At 35.7% G+C, this 21,810-nt stretch overlaps 1 protein-coding gene across 1 annotated transcript in view; it reads left to right on the top strand.

The window, feature by feature from the left end:
- Positions 1-21,118, top strand: part of ACVR2A (activin A receptor type 2A) — an 81,724-nt gene extending 60,606 nt beyond the window's left edge. Inside the window, 7 exon segments of the mRNA NM_001204765.1 lie at positions 6,258-6,401; positions 8,728-8,871; positions 10,627-10,772; positions 12,444-12,558; positions 15,921-16,059; positions 19,843-19,973; positions 20,896-21,118. Of these exon segments, the coding sequence (NP_001191694.1) occupies positions 6,258-6,401; positions 8,728-8,871; positions 10,627-10,772; positions 12,444-12,558; positions 15,921-16,059; positions 19,843-19,973; positions 20,896-21,090 (1,014 nt within the window). The 3' untranslated portion in view covers positions 21,091-21,118.

Raw genomic sequence — 21,810 nt, 5'->3', positions numbered from 1 at the left:
TGTTGCCACAAGCTGTGGTGTAGTTCAGAGATGTGGCTCTGATCTGCTGTGGCTGTGGCTGTGGTGTAGGCCTGCAGCTGTAACTCATATTTGAACCCTAGCCTAGGAACTTCCATATGCCACAGGTGTGTCCCTAAAAAGGAAAAAAAAGGAAAAGAAAAAAAAATTAGCAACTGTAAAATTTCTTAGAAAGTATAATAATTGGATGATTAAGGGGAGACATTTAGAATTTGTCAGTTTTCAAATACTTTGGGTGGGGAAGGGGGTGCTTATTTCTTCTTGATCATCCTAAGAAGTTGAATAAGGTATTAAAAATTTGTATATAAATGTCTTGAAATGGTTTAAATAGAGAAAATTTATAGTAAATATCATATATATATTTATAGCATATAGACTCCTTATTTCTAGAAAAATTTCTTTGTATTCTAGTTCTGTATATCTAACTGCTTACTAAATATCTCCTATTAGATGTCTCTGAGCGCTAACATACAAGGGTAATGATGATCTCTCTCAAACCTGATTCTCAGTAAATGGAACCAGTAACCATTTGGTTGTACAAGTCAGAAATCTGGGGTGTATATCCCAGTACTGTTTTTCATACCTATGCTGCCTTATTCCATTTCTCAAGGATTCTCTCCTTAGGAAAACCTCTTATTTACCTGTCCAGTATAAGTTAGGTTTTTCCTTACAGGTGCTCATGGTAACTAAATTCCTTTTCTTTGCTCTCATTTTATAATTATGCATTCATTTGATTAGTCTTTCTTCCCCACAATATAGTAAACATCATGAGAGTCTAGGTAGTCAGTGTCTGGTACAAACTAGGTGCTCAGTAAAGATTTGTTGAATGAATATGAGTATTCATTCCTTTCTGATGTTTGTCAATAGTTATTTTTTTTTTCCCCTTAAGGAATAAGCAGCAAGTGTCTTTCTCATCGAGCAATCTAATTACTTGACATTAGTGTGCTGATTTGGTTTTTACTCTTATCTCCAGTCACAGTGCATGATATTCAAGTTTTATTTTCGAAGTTGTGAATCTAAGACTATTTTGGTTACTTTTTATCTGTTTGTGTATTTGGTGAATTAATTTTTTTTGGATTATGTTTTGACTCATGTTTTGTAACTTAAGTTTATGCATTGGGACCTGTTGTTGATGTCTGTGGCTTGAATCATTCTATAGCTTATTCTAATATTCGTTTACTGAAAAGTATATTGAGCAAAATACACTTTTTAGTAAGATGCATGAAACAGCAGCTACTTGCACAGTGTTATTACAGTGGCATCTTGATCTCTGAAAGCACCAGTATGAAAAGAAAATCTGAGAGATGTTTAAGCTTTGGGAAGCTATAGTCTAGTTACTCACTTGGCATGTATTTCTTTCAAGAGAGGAATTTTACTTTGGAGTACTGATAAGATGTTTTGATACTAGGATTAGCTAAACCTTTTAGATGAATTAGAAATAGTCCTGAATCTTTACGGGAGAAGATCAAGAGGCAAAAAAAAAAAAAAAAAAAAAACCCAAACAAACAAACAAACAAACTAAGCAACTGGTACATAAAAATGAGTGGTCAAATCTTTTTCATCATTGCTATTGTTCTCTGTAGAAATACTGAAAACTGAGAAATAAGTGCTTGGAGGTATTCGAAGCTTTTACTGGTTTAAATTAGTGCTTTTGCCTCTTTGGGGATGACTGGGGGAATGAAAATCTAGTTCTTTATCAGTATAGGGGTCCTGAGCTTGAAAATTATGTATAGATACTTGCTTGAGTTCTTCACTCTGGTTGTGGCTGGGGAAGCAGGTCTGATATGTCACTGTTTTCTATTCAATTCTGATCTTATTCTTCCCGTGTCCTAGTGTATTATTTGTATTTCACACACTCACAGAGGCACCAGAAACATTTTTCTGTCTCACTGTAAGCAGTCTCCTGTCTTTCATGAGAGTAAAACCTTTCAGGAAGTTGGAGATTCTAGATTATTACATCAACTGTCAGTGATCTGAGAAAACTTTCTGTGTAAAAATTTCTTGTGCTGCTTCTACAGTTTTTGTTAAAGACAATACTGCCCTCTGGTGTCCAGAATCCAATTTCAATGCGTAGATTTTCAAACTGCTTTTTTTTACTCTTATAGTTTAGACCCCAGAATTCCTTAGAAAATTAAGTAACAGTTATTTAAAGATTTGTTTTAGTTTATTCCCTGGCTTGAAATCCATTGGATCAGGTAACTTGGGGTCATACTATAGACATCAATATAACAATACTTCTTATCTGATAGATAATATCCAAGATTTTTTTAAATATATTACTTTCCTCTGTTTATAAGGAAAGTGTTCTTAATTCTCATTTGAAAAATATGATACATTCAATCATTGACAACTTTTAAAAAGCTAAATCATTATTCTCTTTCCTTCACTTTTGTAATTTGTGTCATTTTTCATTTCATTCCGGATATAAATCGTAATTTCTTTTGCCTGTGTTTTTTCTTCACAAGCACGCCTTTCATATAATGATAGAGGTAAGATTCATTGATATTTATTTTATGGTTGTGGAACTTTTTGTGGATGCATACAAAACATTTTTTTCTTAGATTTTTGTTGTTGTTGCTTTATTGTGCATCCTTTATAGTTTATAAATTTATGTTATAGTTTTTCCCGCCGCTTTTAGTATTAAAAACTTGATTGATTTGCCACAGTAATAGTTTTTGGTCCTAAAGTATTGTTAACAGTGTTTATACTTATCTAAGGTGAAATGTAGAAACAACTGTTTTAGCTGGTTAGATGTTAACACATAATGGATATATTTTTAGCTTTGAAAACCTTATATTGGTTATTTTTATAGTATGTCATTAGCTTAAATGCCAGCATGTACTCATTTTTAACAGGGGCTGACTTTCAGGTCGAACACATTATCTTTCAATGCGAAATCTATATTTTCAGGTAGTTTTTTTCATCTTTAGCATCTTGAACAAGTGGACTAGCTAGAGAAGTGGTAACTTGATCTTTTGCTGTCTGCAAATTTAAGGCTTTATTTAGATTTAGAACTCACTTTTCATTTGGAGAAGTCAGGATAAGTAAAATGATCGCAGACTGCTTTACATCTCTTCATTTCTAGTCGTTTATTCCACTATTGGTTATAGTAATGATCCTGAGTAGTGGTGTTGGAGTGGGGGACACTTTTTCCAGCTATTGTCCTTTGTTGCTTCTCAACATGATGTCTTCTGATGCTGTAATTTTCATATATAAACAAGAAGAGATGTAATCAAAGCCATGTTCTAGTGCATATCTTTTTAACTGTGCAAAATAGCATGGACACTGCAAGAAAACTGGAACTTAGTAAATGTTTTCAGGAATTTTATAGTCCTTATAGTTGCCCCTCTAAAAGTGGTTTTTCTTTGTAGCAGGACAGAGCCATGTTTTATGGGTAACATCAGAATGTTGTCATTATGAGGTTTAAGTCAAATTTGTCTCCCCAGGTGTTCATGTATTTTAAAGGTATAAATCTTCATTCCTAGAAACAAAAATTGAGTTTTTAGTAAATACATTAGTAAAATGGTGCTAATAAACTGGAAATCATTTCTAATATTCTTGGATTATTGGATAAGTAAAAGCTAGATATGAGAAAGGCTGTTAAAGCTTCCTATAAATGAAGTGAAGGGCTGAAAAGTATGAAGTAGGAGAATATTCTAATAATTTTTTATTAAAAAATCAAAAAAGTATATTGAAAGCTATAATGATATAGAGTTCTTTTGAACCTAACCTTTTAAGAATTATAGAGTATTATTTAAAAATACATATCGTTTCTAAAAGTTTTGACACTTCAAAGGAATGTGTCTTTGTAGACCTTTTTCTCACTCTTTGAAAGTTGGCCATTGTTCTCCTTAATTTAAGCTTTTTACTTATAGGTAATTTTGACAAAGCATATTATCAGGCTGTTATGATATAATCCTGACTGTAATGGTAATATCATTAGGAGAATGATCTAAGATTTCTTACTGAAATAATGGTAGCTTAGAAACTTTCTAAGCAGAGTCTTGAAAACTTATGGGAACTCTGAAGTTTATATATACATTCGAAAAACATACAGTGATTTTTTTTTTTCTAAGCATAGGCATTGGAAATTATTGTTTCCTAAAACTAAGGTTAATATTTTATTAAAGTCATATTTTGAATCTCTGACACATTCTTAATTTGGGGTGTGGATTGAGTTATCTAACCCCTATTTTATAGACTGAATCATATTCATGTGGTTAGTCCTCTTTGGAATAGAGAATGGGTAATGTGTATGTTATCTAGGGAGACGTTATCAGTCAATTTATAAAAGTTATTTAAAAATCTTAGTGTTTAAGTATAATGACATATTATTTTTGGTTATTTTTCCTCTTTAGCTTTTAACCTTTGTCTTCATACTTTAGTTTTTAGCATCCCTGCTTTGAAAATAGGACTTTTCTAACTTATTTCTTCTAAAAGAGGGGAAATTGTTGACTTTATAAAGTTTTTCAAACTGAATTTTTTCTGTTTATTTAGCATAATTATTCTTTTATGCATGTATCTAATAATTCTTGGACTTTGAGCACTGAGTGGTTTCATTTGCCTCTAGAAGAGTGGGTTTCAACTTTCTTCCCTCCTGTCTCCACATTCACATAAGTCATATACTGCTATCAGTGGCATCTCTTATTACAGGTATACATGGTCAGTGAAGGGATAAGGGAGGGACTGTTTAGTTTTGTTAAAAGTTCTCCAGAGAAAGTCTTATGTCCCCTCCCACTGAGAATCATAACTTGAAGCACCATACTTCTGTAAGATTTGTATCTGACTTCCTTGACCTGTCACTCTACTAAATTAAAACAATCTTCAGCTCTACTAACTTTTCATGTTTTGAATGTGAAGGGAAAGCAACTTTTGTAGGCATTCAAAAAATAAATATCTGATGTTAAAATGAATCACAGGAAGTCTTCTGGTTTATCATACTGGTTTAAAATAGGAATTCTCAAACCATTTTATAAAGATTGTCTAGTTTAGAAGAAGAAGGTACTTTTTAATACTTTGCAATGTGTCTCTTTCTGAGGGTCTTTCTAATGTAGATGTTAACTTTTAAGAATCTTGAGCAGCACCTATGGCTGAATAATGCCTAAAGGGAGCACTAAGACCTGAGAAGGTTTTTTTGTTTGTTTGTTTGTTTTTGTTTTTATTTTTTTTTTTTAAGGAGGGGAGAGTAAAGACAGAGAGGACATGCACTGATGAAGGGGTGATTTACAATTTCCAAGTGTCTTAGGTGCCACCCACTATCATAAAGTCTGTTGCTACTGCCACAGAAATTTTAATTCCCCCTTACAATACTCATGCAGACCTTCAGACATGTTACTACTTTCCTCTGGAGGCTTTCCAAAAGGCTTTCTACCTCTTGCTTTAGTGGTAGATAATGAACTAACAGAATGCTTTCCATGAAAGTTTGCCCCTATGCTTTGTATAGGGAGGATTCCTAGGTGATCTGACATGCTGTACCTGTATTCATATACTATGTTCGCTCCATTTAAAAAATTAACTATAGCAGTACCCTTCGCTTTCATACCTTATTATCTACAATGATGACCACTAATTTCTGAATTATTATTTGTACTTTCTTTGCCAGTTAGTCCCAAAGCACAAATAATATCTCAGATCAATTCTGCAAAGTAATTATAAACAAAGGGATGAATTATTACTAGGGGGAAAATTATAGTGAACAGAATAGTTTGGCTGTAGCAACACTAACTTACAAATTTCTTTTATGTGCTTTGTATTTGATATACCAATTTGTAATGTGTTTGAGAATGGCTCTGGATATTTCTAACATGAAGAAAGATTTAAAGTTAAATACTCATTGGGGAAAGTAATGGATTTTGAGGAGAGGTTTTCTCTGAGACATAGCCATAATTTGCTGTTTCTGGCACATTTCCAATCTTTGTCCTATAAAGAAGTATCAACTGGATGAGATCATTGAAATACTGTTAGTAGTGTCCTGAAGGTCACAGATATGTATAAATATATGTGTATAGCAATAATGTTGAATGTTATTATGAAAACTCTTAATTCAAGTTCCTTGCCTTGTGATCTTATAGATAATTAGTAATTCTTTAGAACTCAGTTTTGGCAAGATTGAATTTACTGTCATTTGTACGTGTTTACCATTTCTGTCAATTGATATTCCAGTATACTTTTTTCTGATATTTAGAAGTGATATGTATCAAGTGCTCCTTTTTAATAATATTATTATTATTTATCTATAGGACCCAGGACCACCCCCACCTTCTCCATTATTAGGTTTGAAGCCACTGCAATTACTAGAAGTAAAAGCAAGAGGAAGATTTGGTTGTGTCTGGAAAGCCCAGTTACTCAATGAATATGTGGCTGTGAAAATATTTCCAATACAGGTATGTTTGTACAGTTTTTTAACATGCACTTTTTTTTTGCTTTTATTTTTTTTTCTTAGGGCCGCACCTGTAGCATATGGAAGTTCCCACACTAGGGGTCGAATTGGAGTTGTAGTTGCTGGCCCACACCACAGCCACAGCAATGTCAGATCTGAGCCATGTCTGTGACCTACACTGCAGCTCACAATAACGCCGGATCTTTAATCCACTGAGCAAGGCCAGGGATCCAACCTGCATCCTTGTGGATACCAGTCGGATTTGTTACCAGTGAGCCACAACGGGAACTCCATAATGTACATATATTTTTTAAAAAACGTAACTGGCTGGATCATTGTAACTCAGAAACAGTCTGAAAACACAAGCCACGTGTTTCAAGGTGGTTCTTTGTGATACTGGGGAAAGCAGTTAGCCCTTTTATGTCTGCCTTTTCATCTGAGAAATTAATGATACAACAGTCATATTTGTTTGGAAGGGTGGAATTACAATAAATGAGTACATAGGTGATCTTTTTAACAATAAAAACTCTGCAGAGATGCAAAGTGAAGAGGATTCTAATAAAATCATAATTCATTGTCTGAGTGGTTTCTTTTAATGTCCCACCGACATTATCAGAAAAAGCAAACAGAATAGTACAGAATTTGTTTTTGTTTTTGTTTTTGTCTTTTTAGGGCCACACCCACAGCATATGGAGGTTACCAGGTTAGAGGTCAAATCGGAGCTACAGCTGCCAGCCTACACCATAGCCACAGCAACATAGGATCCCTAACCCACTGAGTGAGGCCAGGGATCGAACCTGAAACCTCATGGTTCCTAGTCAGATTCGTTAACTACTGAGCTATGACAGGAACTCCCAGAATTTGTTTTAGAATTGCTCTTTGGAGGTATATGACCAAACTAATTCATTTTTGTCCTACTTTGAGTGTTTATGTAATGACTTGATATTTTGTTTGGTGAATTTTCAGAGGCAGTGACTCAAGACTGCAAATAATTGGTTTATTGTTGACCTGTTTTTCTTTTAGAGGGGGCCAACCTCATAAAACTCTGGTTTAATGTACCTCTGAGCTATTCTTAGTTTTTGTTTTGCTCCATTGGTGGTATAGATCTGTGATGATGCCTTTGTCCCTGTCTTCTGCGTGTACACACCTGTGGCTAATGCCATGATGGTATTGTGTATGGCTGAGTTTTTCTGATGTAGGCTCCACCCCTGAACCTACATAGTAGATCTTCCTTATTCCAAAATTCAGTTTCTTTGTCTTAATATACCTAAATTTTTGCACTTTTACCTCCTTGAAAGCCTGTTTCTTAAGAGTCAGACTTCTTTTTTTGGTAGCTGTGCAGATACTGTAAATTATGGTTCTCAGAGGAAGAGTCTGTTGTGCCAAGGTTCACCAAGAAAATCAGGGTTTTTATGTGAAGAAGCCTAAAAATTGGAGAAGGGCATTTGGGTGATATTAATGTAAAAGTAACAACAGTAACCTTATTGAATGGTTCTGTTGTGTAGACAGAGAGTACTCTACATATGTGAGTACTCAATGATATGTGTCCATATGTTACCTGTACATATAACACAACAACCCTGTGAGGCAGACACTACAGGTCCCGTTTTGCTAATGAGGAAAGGGAACGATCCTGTAACATGCCAAAGATTCTTAGTTTGGATTCAGAGGGTTCCTAACCATTATGCTGTGGTGTCTCCCACTTTTCATTATTCGCTCATTGTGAATAGATACTCATGCTTTTTAAGTAGGTATGTAATAGACATGGATCACTTACTGGCACAAATGAATCTGTAGTGTTTCACATTACTGTATTGCACATTTATACCCCATTGCTCTCTTATTGACTTTGCAAGGTATTCTAAACGTTATGTTAAAAATGTTTGATATATTGTTTGTCTTTGAAAATTGTTTTCTGTTTAGATGAAGTCATCCTCCCTGAATTTCATCTCTCAAGGTGATTATTCTTAATAGTAATGCAAGTAACTTTGCAACATGATGAAATTACGCTGTAATATTAACTCGTAAGCGGAATGTGTTGCCATTGTTAGATTTAGAAGTGCAGCCTTTCTGACCAACTACTGTATTTACAAATTAGAAACAGAAAAATTATGTTTGAGGGAATGGGGCAGGGCTGACATTTGGTATGGACCTGTTGTCAAAGTTGTTTTTTTTTTAAATTAAAAAACAGGGCAAAACAAAACCAAAAAATCATTTAATACTTAGCCATTAAAAAAAAAATTGCCTTAGAACCTACTTAAGTAATCTATTAGATATGGTTTATTTGCCTGTATTCTTTGCATTCTTACTATTCTTTTTTTTAACCGTAGGACAAACAGTCATGGCAAAATGAATATGAAGTCTATAGTTTGCCTGGAATGAAGCATGAGAACATATTACAGTTCATTGGTGCAGAAAAACGAGGTACCAGTGTTGATGTGGATCTTTGGCTAATCACAGCATTTCATGAAAAGGTAAAACTGCTTTCCTTTTTAACTCAGTAAAGTTAGAGTTGGCCTGCCTTCCTAAGGTTGGCTACAAAGCCCTCACTTTTGGGGGACTAGTATGTTGTTATAGGTGGTTGATATTTATAAATAAAAACCTATTTTAAAAATAATTTGTTTTAGGGTTCCCTTGTGGTGCAGTGGGTTGGGGATCCAGCGCTGTCGCTGCAGTGACTTGGGTTGTTGCTGTGGCACAGATTCGATCCCTGGCCCAGTTACTGTCACAGGTCGTGAGTGTGACCAAAAAAAATGTTATTTTAATAGAAAAATAAAGATGGAACTTTTTCACCTAACCCTCTACTTATATAATACTATTCTTTTGTCCCTGATTTCTTGTGCTGTCATGACCTCTCACAAATAATTATTTTAACATAGTCATTGCTTAGTAAATTTTATTTGCCATTTACCATTCACTTTTATTACATGAACCAGTTTTTCACCTTGAATTTTGTTTCTTAAAAATTCTTTTTTTTTTTTTTTTGTGTCTTTTTGCCTTTTCTTGAGCTGCTCCCATGGCATATGGAAGTTCCCAGGCTAGGGGTCTAATGGAGCTGTAGCGACCGGCCTATGACCAGAGCCCCAGCAAGGTGGGGTCCAAGCCACGTCTGCGACCTACACCACAGCTTATGGCAACGCCAGATCCTTAACCCACTGAGCAAGGCCAGGGATCGAACCTGCAACCTCATGGTTCCCAGTCGGATTTGTTAACCACTGAGCCACGACAGGAACTCCTTTTTCTTAAAATTCTTTAATCAATGTTGCATAGTGACAAAACTGGGATCAGGAAATATATCTGATCTTTGATCTGTCACTAATTTGTAAGATAATTACCATGAAAACCTACTTGCTATTTTTCCTCAATTTTTCTACTTTCAGAGATGGTTTGAAAGTACACATTATTGAAGTAGGATATTGTGTTCTTCTTGGCAGTCAGTTCATCGTCAGAAAAATGTGGCTCTATTTTACTTCCCTTAATTCTTGACCGAAAGGTTGGCAGTTTAGATTAGTTGTTTTTGTGTTTTAATTTTTGGTGCTCCTACTCCTATGATGTAACATCTCTATGGTTAGTGTTTTATACGCACACATGTGCGCGCGCGCGCGCGTGTGTGTGTGTGTGTGTGTGTGTGTGTGTGTGTATGTAAATAAATATTTTCATTTATTTGCTTTTTAGGGCCACGCATGCGGCATATGGACATTCCTAGGCTAGGGGTTGAATCAGAGCTGCAGCTACTACACCACAGCCACAGCAGTGCAGGATACGGGTCATGTCTACAACCTGTACCGCATCTCACCACATCTACAACCCACTGAGCGAGGCCAGGGATTGAACCCGCATCCTCATGGATACTAGTCAGGTTCTTTACCACTGAGCCACAGCAGGAGCTCCTATAGTCAATATATTTTAACTTTTAAAATATTTTCTAAAATTTTAGATTTTCAGCTCTTCTTGTTTTTGAAATTTTTTTATACCTTTGGCTTCTAAATAGGAAAGTGAACAGCTGTACTTGTAGCAAATCTTTAAAGATTAGTGATATTCCTTTCAAATGTTCATTAATGCAAAATTTGAACCATTCTAGAAAGATTGCTTTTTGGATGTTATTCACCAAAAGGAAAGATATATTGCCTTCCATAAACACTTAAAAATAAAAAAGGAAAGTCTCCATACATACATGATTTTTGTCAAGAACGTAAGTTTTTTTTTTTTTTTTTTCTCCCTTTCTTTAGGGTTCATTGTCAGACTTTCTTAAGGCTAATGTGGTCTCTTGGAATGAATTGTGTCATATTGCAGAAACCATGGCTCGAGGATTGGCATATTTACATGAGGATATACCTGGCCTAAAAGATGGCCACAAACCTGCCATATCTCACAGGTAGAGCTAAATTTATATTATTTTCTCCAGTAATTCTATATTTGTTTATTATTTAAACTTTCATTCCACTGGGCTAAATTTATTTTTCCCCTAGTAATCTAATCTCATGCTAAAGGAGGCATTTGATATTCATTTGTTGTTTCAAGTTAATTTTGAGATTGGCCAGGAATTATTTTGGGTAATGTATATATTAAAATCATTATCAAAGTTTAATTATTAATTTGTTTTGTCTCATTTCTGAAAGCATAGTTAAGAATGATTTACTTCAAAGATGATTTTAATTAGGTGTTTAAGGGGGTATAATTCAGAGATTTTGAATATCTTTTTTGCTTGTTTTGAATGATAGTGTGATCATTTCCTGAGCTGAGGTGGAGGGAGGCATGATTTGAATAATTAGATTCACTGGATTTACTTTTTCAGTGAAAAAATACTACTAGGACCCAACAGTTGACATATCTTTACACAGGACAGTGTCAGTTCCTGTGTTAAACATGGGATTCAGTTTACCATTTTGTATTTAACGTCCTTGAACATGGGATCAATTTGTCTGACATCTTATATTCAACTTAAAGATGGTTATTTGCAGTTAACTGATTCATTTAAAAGATAGTTGAGTGCCACCAGGCACTTTTTTAGGTTGCTGGGAGGTATTACTTTAAATCCAGTTCTAATGAAGATTCTGATTTTGAAAACCTTAAAGGACTTCCACCTCAGAAATAGCTCCCCTTCTCACCTTTCCATATGCAGTCGAACTGCCTCTTCCTGGATTTTTGCTTGCCTCACCCATCCTCTAGGGAACTAATCCTTTGGAACCCCCAGAGGTTATTATGAGTAGGGTCTCCAAAAACTTTGAGTCTAAGACTGGTTTTTTATAGCATTTGTGCTGTAAATATCCTCCTCTATCTCATGCTTAGTCTCTGTGTCTGTACACATAAATTTAACCATTGCTCACAGTGCAGATGTATTTAGCTGGGGTATAGTAATCTCTAGCCTGAAGCAGTTGAGGCTAGTATGTAAAGGAAGATATCTGATCACCTTAAAATAGTTACTTTTTTTGGAACACTAGGATACAGATGGAGCCATTATGTTTATGGTGAAAAATTTGTATGTTATATATTCCTAGAGATGCTTTTGTACAGCCAGGTTGGTAAATACAGATCCATTAAAATATATATATATGGGACCATTCTTAAAATGTAGGCCTGTGCCAATAGACAAAAAGGCTCTAGTTCAACTACTATTTGAAAATTCTTTAATTTATTTTTTTAAATTTCAATTTCAATTAGAATTTCCAACTATAAACTCTGAAATATGCTTATTATCATAAAAAATAACAGTTTTATAATTAGTAGGTAGGATTGACATAAACAACACATAGGCTGACAGTTTTCTGGGATGGTAGCTCTTTATAAAACTGCTTTATGGAGAGAATTCCTTCTTACTGTCCATGTGATGAATAGGAGCTGGTCACTGTACTTTTGTGCTTCAAGCTATATGGAGATTTTGCTTAAGCTTTTTCTCCTGATGCCTTTTTCTGTATTTCATACTTAGAAAGTAGCAATTGTTTTATAGTAGTATATGTGGTCTCATTTCTTACTTTCAGTGAAAAAATTTAAAAGATAACTTGTTTAAACTAACTTTGAATACTTTGTCTATCCTTCTGTTTGCAAGGGACATCAAAAGTAAAAATGTGCTATTGAAGAACAATCTGACTGCTTGTATTGCTGACTTTGGGTTGGCATTAAAGTTTGAGGCTGGCAAGTCTGCAGGTGATACCCATGGGCAGGTAAGGATGCCAACTATAAACTGTAAGAAAAAATAATTCTGTCCCATATTTTCTTAGATGGTATATCTAGGATCAATTGTTCTAAAATTATCATGGTGGTTATTAAATCGGCATCTAATACAAAATGACTCTTTTAAGCATAGTTTGTTAAGTTTGCTGAGGAAGGTATTTTCATATAGTGGTGAAAGACTGTTAGGACCTCAAGTGGTTTAGATCAAGCAATTCATAGAACAACTTAGATTCACAGGATTCTAATTTTAAAACTAATCAAGGAAGAATTCAACACATTTTAATAGACTACATTCTTAGGGAGTTCTTAGTATTAACGCACTAGTTTTAACTTGTTAATTTTTTCACTATCTTAAGAGAAATGGAAGACTAATCATTGACCATTCATGCTACTTTGTATTAAGATCTGGTGCCCATTCTTCCAGACAATAATGATGATTTATTTCTCCTTGGTCTTTATTGCCTCCTTAACTCTTCACTTAACTTAATAGCTTTTCTCTGAGTCCTCTCCAGAGTTCAGAGCACTTGTAAGGCTCTGATCAAGGAGCCTCACTCTACTAGTCAATGTCTACACAAAAGATCTCAGCAATGGGAGTCTTTAAGGAAGAAGGCCAAAGAGGAAAAGAGCAGTATCTGTACTTTTTTTTCCCCTTAAAAACCGAGCTAGGAAAAGTGTTTTCAAACCAGTTACAAAGCCAAATGATTTTTCATAATCCTTATTTCATTTTCCAAATCATGCACGTTATTTTGATCATCTAATTTTCAGCTTTCTTCTTGCCCAGTATTGACCTCCAAGAACAAACCACAACAAACTTTGGCAGTATTAACCAATGATTTAAGAATTTAGTCAGCAGTCATAGTTCTAGAAAAGTTAACACTGAATGTATTTGAGAACAAAGGCAGTTTTGTGGAGAATATTACTGAGATGGGAGATTGTGGAGGAAGCCTGGAGCCAAACTTCTGAGCTGACTGTATGCTCATCATAAGATTGAATTTGTGACAATTTCTGCTGTGATGCAGTGGGTTAAGTATCAAGAATTGCTGCATCTGTGGCATAGGTCACAGATATGGTTCGGATTCAATACCTGGCTCAGGAACTTCCCTGTGCCTCAGGTTTGCCTGAAAAAGGAAAAAAGATTGAATATGGGGAAGAGTTTAATCTTTTGTACCTTATAAACATCTCCCTCTTTTTTTTTTTTTTTTTCCTTCTTTTTGTCTTTTTGCCTTTTCTAGAGTCACTCGCGCGGCATATGGAGGTTCCCAGGCTAGGGGTCTAATCAGAGCTGTAGCCACCGGCCTATGCCAGGGCCATAGCAAAACGGGATCCGAGCCGTGTCTGAAACCTGCACCACAGCTGATGGCAATGCCGGATCCTTAACCCACAGAGCGAGGGCAGGGACCGAACCCGCAACCTCATGGTTCCTAGTCGGATTTGTTAACTACTGAGCCACGACAGGAACTCCTCTCCCTCCTTTTTTTAAGAAAAAAATTGGGGAACTCTTTAATAACCTGTAATGCCTTCATGATCGGGTTACATGATGAGGGTAAAAATAAATAATAATGTATAACACATACATATATATATACACACACACATTTATAAAATACATAATAATAAATAATAATACATCACTGATTCAATGACTTTAGATTTCATGGACCAGAAAATTTCTGAAAATTTGTTATTACACATTTTATATACTACAAAGAACACTGGGAAAAATATTTTTATCTATTATCATCCGTTTATAGAAGAGAAGACATTTTACATTGAAAAGGTAGATGTCATTATTTCATAAGAACAGAAGTACTTTGGATGGCACATGTTTATCTTTAGGAGAAAAGTCAACTTTTGGGAAAAGCTTGCTTATAGTACAATGAAAATAGTTATTTAAAGTAGCAGAAAAGACAAAACTACTCTTTTTTCCTTTCTTGAAAGTGTTCTCTGTATTCAGTTAAAACTTGATCTTTAGAGTCTTAAGGATCTGTCCTTATTTTTTTTTAACTTTTCTGTTATATGTACATTTGCAGATAATGGCCCAATTTTGAGTCTGTAGATCACAGTCACTTAACAGTGGAGCTTCTGGGAGTATCAATATCTGGGCTGCTTCCTAGACCTACTAAAACTCAAATGGATTGTGACCCACCCCCTGTCTCACAGAAATTTTTAAAGCATTCATATATGAATCTTCTCAAGCACCAACCAAAGCTAGCTATACTAGCTTAGTAACCGTAGTAACATTACTAAGATATACCAAATTTTTAGGGATGGGTATTAGTAAAGAACTCCAAGATAGAATTCATGAAGAAAAAAATACATAGATTTTGTGCAAATAGAACTTTAAAAAGTTTATCCATCCTTTACTTGGCTAATTCTTTTTATTATTGTTTTAGTTTTGTTGGTTTTTTTTTTTTTTTAGTAGAGAGAAAGAGAAACTCTCTAAAAAGGATTTTTTTTAAATAAAAGATACATTTTCAAACTGTGTACAAAGGTACACAGTTGAAAATCCATATGATGTACAATACCAGGAGCTACCAGAATGCCCAGTTATATAAACTGTGGACTCGCATGATAATGATGTGTCAGTATAGGTTCATTACCTATAGCAAATGTATCACTATGGTGCAGAATATCCCTAGTGGGGAAGGTGTGTGTGTGTGTGTGTGTGTGTGTGTGTGTGTGTGTGTGTGTGTGTGTGTGTGTGTGTGTGTATGAAGGCAGGAGGAATATAGGAAATCTTCATTCTTTCAGTCAATTTTTCTGTGTAGTTAAAATTGCTCTAAAAATACTCTATTTTTTAAAATAGTAAAGATACCATTCTGTTGCCCTCCGTGCCAGAAGCATACAGCTGTTTTCTCTGTTCTAGCCTTCTCCCCACAAATAACCATTGTTCAGTTTTTTTTTTTTTTTTTGTTTTTTGGTTTTTTTTTTTGTAATTACTTGAAGAAGGGGGAAAGACTCAGCCTATTCCAACAAAATGTCTGTTGATATATCTATTAAGTGTACCCAGAAGGGATCTTAGTGTATATATTGCTCTGTTCCATGTTGTTTTCATCTTGCAGTATTTTCAGAAATCTTTCCATTTCAGTCTTTAAAGATTTTTCTCATGATTTTTTTTAGAGCTGAGTAATACTCTTATTTGTTTACGCAGTCTCTGCTGATGGATACTTCCGCTGTTTCCAGTGTCTTGGCTATGGTATTACTTGAAATGGAATAAAACTCTGTTGGTCATAATTCAGTTATCTTACCTGATATCAGACCATGCTTGGGTTTGATTCTTTCTACAGAATCATAAAATGTTAGCTCATAAAGTTAATAAATAAGTACTATTTGCTTTCAACATTTTTTTCAGGTTGGTACCCGGAGGTATATGGCTCCAGAAGTATTAGAGGGTGCTATTAACTTCCAAAGGGATGCATTTTTGAGGATAGATATGTATGCCATGGGATTAGTCCTATGGGAGCTGGCTTCTCGTTGTACTGCTGCAGATGGTAAGAGAACAAATATTTTTAAAATGATAAAATACCCATGTATATAAAGCGATGATTACACTCAAAGGTAATCTTTTAAAGTATAATTTTTTTTTAATAGACTCCAAGAGGTGGTAACTTAAAGAGAATGCAGGAAGGAGGGGATAGGAAAGGTACTGATACATATTGCTTCATAACCATTGCCAGATATTTTGCTGGGCACGTCACATACCTTTAGCTTATTTCCTAAAAGAACTTTGGATGTAGTTATTATCAGTTTTATATGTGAGGACTTTGACACTGAAATTTTAAGTAGAAATTAAGTAGTGTGTCTATTTTAGCCTAAAGGTGGTAATTGGTGAAACCTAGATTTGAAACTCTGATCCAGATGCAGGGAAAGGGCTGCTGCGTTGGTTAGGTACATGGATCCTGAGACACCTAAGAGTTAAAGCTCTCTCTTGGGTGAGAGGAGATGCATGTAGAGTTGAGGGATTTTGCCTTCCAGGACACTCATGCTGTCTGTGGAATACTACATTATATTAGCATTCTGTCCTCCATGACCCAGAACTGAGCATGTGTTATACCAAGGTTAGATACTGCCTCCTCAGAGCTTTGAAAGTCTGATTTGATGTAGACATTTTGTGAATAAAAGTTACATTCCTTATTAGCATAACACCTTGGCTCTAAGGGATTCCTAATCCTTGTTCTTATTACTTATGTCCTTGTTCAAGTCTTAGAAATATTTGCATTGATTGATTGTGAACCTGCATAATGTATTCCTGGTGTGACTGAAGTTTAGTGTTCTAGGTATGCTGTCTTTAGTGCTCCTCAGAAGTTCTCTATTCTCTTGAGTTATGTTACACTTTTTTGATTTTTGGAGGTTTTTTTTTTTTTTTTTGGCTTTGCCTGTGATGTGCACAAGTTCCCAGGCCAGGGATCGATCCTTAGCCACAGCAGTGACAATGCCGCATTCATAACTGCTAGGCCAAAAGGAAACTTCTATGTTACACTTCTTGGATATGAGAATATAAGGCAAATTTTCCTGATTATTGAACTCCCTAATCAGTGTAAATTAGTTCAATCTGTTTTTTAAAATTTTAATTTATAAAAGATGACCAATTTAACCTATGTTTGTAAGAATATTTTGTGAGTACTATAATAGTTTCTCACTATAGGACAGGCTACCTCTGGTATATGAAACTTGATTCAGGGTACCTTTTAAAGAGAATTAGAAGCGAGTGCCATTCATTCATTCTTCCAAGATTAGAGATTTGGCGTGGGAGTGGATCCAACCTAAGAAAGGTTGAGCAATTTGTGTACAATTTTACCTTAAACATCTAAAGGAAGAAGAGTAAGCTGTTCTGTGTGTTTTGGCTCAAAGTGGAAGACAAAATGCATTTGTTAAATGCATTTATGGAGGCAAAAGTAGGTTAGATGGCAGGTGTTATAAAAAATATATTTCTTAAGAATTTTATTAATGTGAACTCTCCAAAGCAAACCATTGGATAGTGTTATGGGGGATACACAAGTAATGTATAGCTTACTTAAGGTGATAAAACATATCTTGGGTAATTAACTCTGGAGTAAGGATGAATTGTCTAGTGCTTTTTTTTTTTTTTTTTTTCCTAGTTTGTACATAACTGTTTTTAGATGAATGTGATACCTGAGAAATATAAGGGAGTGTTACAGGAATACCGAGGAGTGAGGAATTGCTTTGTGGGGAGGAGAGGTTATCCTGCAAGTTTTTACGGAAAAAAAAAAAAAATAGATGCTTGCATTTCTTAAATGCCTCACATGTATTATGAAATACTTAATTGCAGAGTCAGGCATTCCTAACTTAAATCAGAAATTGAGACAGAGGGGACAGGGTGAACATTGCTGAAGTAAATGCTTTAAAATAATTTTTAATTATTATCAATAATAATAAAAAGGCATGTGCAAGTTCCGCGGCCAGGGATCGAACCTGCACCACACCAGCGACCTGAGCTGCTGCAGTGACAATGCCAGGTCCTTAACCTCCTGTGCCACAGGGGAACTCCACTTTTAAAATTTTTGGTGGCTCAGAGTTCCCATCATGGCTCAGTGGAAATGAATCTGACTAACATCCATGAGGACCCAGGTTTGATCCCTGGCCTCGCTCAGTGAGTTAAAGCATTGGTGTGAGCTGTGGTGTAGGTCACAGACACAGCTCAGGTCTGGCATTGCTGTAGCTGTGGTGTAAGCCAGCAGCTACAGCTCTGATTCTACTCCTAGCCTGGGAAGCTCCATATGCTGTGGGGGTGGTCTTAAAAAGGCAAAAAAGAAATTTTTTTGGTGGTTCAATTCCAAGCTTGTAAGCTACCCATCAGTGCTGGTGTTGCTGATCTGTGGACCACACTTTGAGTAGCCAGGGTTAAATAGACACCTTAGAATGTCACTGGATGTGCTCGAGTAGACTATCCAGGTATCAAGGATTCTTATATTTAGACAGGGTTAGATTAAGTTAGATGGCCTCCTTCATGATTCACTTTTTTTTTTTTTTTTTTTTTGGTCTTTTTGTCTTTTTTTAAGGGCTGCACGCGTGGCATTTGGAGGTTCTAGGGGTCTAGTCGGAGCTGTAGCCACCGCAATGTGGGATCCCAGCCACATCTGTGACCTACACCATACCTCAGGGCAACACTGGATCCTTAACCCACTGAGTGAGACCAGGGATCGAGCCTGTGTCCTCATCGATGCTACTTGGGTTCACTAACTGCTGAGCCATGAGGGGAACTCCCATGATTCACTTTTTATAACTTATATTCTATCCAGGAGTATTTGGTGTGTTTCAAGAACTTGTACAAGCTTTATGTTTATTTACAGACATATCTGGTCACTGAAATTACTCATTAGTGAACAATTTCTGTCAAGGGGATACAGTATAGTGATTGAAAACACAGACTTTAGAGCTGTTCAGAGATGGATTCAAATTTCAACTCAGTCACTGAAAGCTGTATCCCTTTGTGCAAATTATGGAACTGTTGTTGGAGTATCTTATCTGTCAAATAGGGTAATGCCACCTTTGTTCTGTGAACATAAAATGGAAATAAATAATGTAAAGTTCTAGTCAGGGTAAGTGCTCATCAAATATTAGTTATTACCAACTCTTAACTAAATTTCCATATTTGAGTATGCCTACGAAAAAAAGGAATCATTATTTTTCTTGAATGAATCCTATCTGTAAAGGCATATTCTGACTTGTTGGGAACCCTGTTTGGAGAGTACATTTGTGATTTTTTTTTTTTTAAATAAGTATTTGGAAGCTGTTGTGAGGGCTGCGAAGAGGTGTGACCCTGAGGTACATAATTGCTCAGGAGGAGTGCGTGGGGGTTTAGGCATGTCATGGAATAAAGATGGTATAACAAATTGAACCCAAAGTCTTCAGAGATGAAACCACTGCTGTTTACACTTTGATCTGACTTATAAGAGGTTCGGGTACCTTAAAGGGATATTATGTTCTGGATATGCAGATATTGATGGTATCCTATGTCCTGTATAGAGATAGGCTTCGTTACACAACAGAGGAGAAGAAAGTTCCTTCCACAGTCCCTAGCAGGGTTACATGCCAACTTACAGACTTTTTGCTTTCCCCTAAGTTAAAGTTTGCATCAATCACATTGTGGTATAGGTACAGTTGAGTTTGTTTTTCTCGTCATCCTAGCACCTGACAGTTAGGAAAAGGTGTATGAAAGACTGTTTTAGAAAGCTTGTTCCAGTTTAGAAGGCAGAAAGACCCGAATTAAAATGATTCCCCCCCCCCCGCTTTTTTTTTTTTTTTAATTTCAGGACCTGTAGATGAATACATGTTGCCATTTGAGGAGGAAATTGGCCAGCATCCCTCTCTTGAAGACATGCAGGAAGTTGTTGTGCATAAAAAAAAGAGGCCTGTTTTAAGAGATTATTGGCAGAAACATGCTGTAAGTTATACGGTTAGCTTTTCACTTGAATTTTCAATAAAAAATGCTTTTTGGAGGAATAGTTTATATCTCTGTACATTTCTCTTTTTTCTGGGAGGATTTTCCGAGATGATCTTCATACAGGTCATTCTATACTAGAGTTGCAGAAACAGCAAAATTAAGGCTATGTCTTATATACTTAGGAGAGAGATGGTGAGGTCATAGAGCCTTAAGGGCTCTCCCCTTTATTGTCCTGTGCAGATAAGTATGTCCCTTGTGGGGAAAAGGGGTGCCTGCCTCTGAGCCAGTGGATAGTTGGGTAACCCTGCTGATCACCACCTGCCCATATGATGTCATTAAGTGAAGCACCCAGTTTTCTCCTCTCCATAGCAGTTTTTACGTTTTGATTTGGGATTGAATGATTCTCAAGCTCTTAAGAACTTAAGAGACTAGGTAGGTGAAGGCTAGAACAATATTACCCTGGTTATTTTAGGCTAGATATAACTAGAAACATGTATAAAGCCAGGTAGAGAATCCCTGAGGATGGCTTTATAACCTTTTTTCTATTTAACTGCAAGGTAAAGATGCTGATATTAATGGAGAAAACAGTAAAAATTGGCTAGACCTCTTAAAGCCTTGGTTTTGAATCTGGCTCAAAACCAGATTCAATTACCTGGTTTATGAACAATGGATAGGGATTTTGGAAAACAAAACAAAACAAAAAACCGAATCACTTGCTGTGATATTTTCCACTGCTAAGAAAAAGTTGATTTCTCTTAGTGCTTTTCTCAAAAGTGAATGTTGATAAGTATCATCAAACTTGGGTAATCTTGAAACTTTCTTTAACCCACAAAAATAGCAGTTTCTTTAGGAAGATTGTATTCTATTTCCTAATAGAAAACAAAAAAATACTGTGGTGTTTCAATGTGTTTTTCCATTTTAGGGAATGGCAATGCTCTGTGAAACAATAGAAGAATGTTGGGATCACGATGCAGAAGCCAGGTTATCAGCTGGATGTGTAGGTGAAAGAATTACTCAGATGCAAAGACTAACAAATATCATTACGACAGAGGACATTGTAACAGTGGTCACGATGGTGACAAATGTTGACTTTCCTCCCAAAGAATCCAGTCTATGATGGTTGCACCATGTGTACACACTGAGAAACAGGACTCTCAACTGGAGCTGCTGAGCTAATGAAACTGCTTACAGTTTATTTTCTGTGTGAAATGAGTAGGATGTCTCCTGGACATGTCAGAAAGAAGACCCTCATTTCAAAATGTGGCTCTGGGAGACTTACGGCATTGCCTGTAGCAGAGACATGAAGGACCTGAGACTAAGAGAAAAGTTGCAGACTCTGTAAAGAAACTTTTGAAAAAGTGTACATGAAGAATGTGGCCCTCTCCAAATCAAGGATCTTTTGGACCTGGCTAATCAAGTGTTTGAAAAACTGACATCAGATTTCTTAATGTCTGTCAGAAGACACTAATTCCTTAAATGAACTACTGCTATTTTTTTTTAAATCAAAAACTTTTCATTTCAGATTTTAAAAAGGGTAACTTGTTTTTATTGCATTTGCTGTTGTGTTTCTATAAATGACTATTGTAATGCCAATATGACACAGCTTGTGAATGTTTAGTGTGCTGCTGTTCTGTGTACATAAACAAAGTCATCAAAGTGGGGTACAGTAAAGAGGCTTCCAAGCATTACTTTAACCTCCCTCAACAAGGTATACCTCAGTTCCACGGTTGCTAAATTATAAAATTGAAAACACTAACAACATCTGAATAATAAATTGACCCATGTTTTGTAACAAGGTATTACAAATTCACTGTGTTATTTAAGAAAAAAAGGTAAG

The sequence above is a fragment of the Sus scrofa genome, chromosome 15, assembly GCF_000003025.6.
Source record: "Sus scrofa isolate TJ Tabasco breed Duroc chromosome 15, Sscrofa11.1, whole genome shotgun sequence".
Lineage (NCBI taxonomy): Eukaryota > Metazoa > Chordata > Mammalia > Artiodactyla > Suidae > Sus > Sus scrofa.
This window is presented reverse-complemented; position numbering and strand designations above follow the sequence as displayed.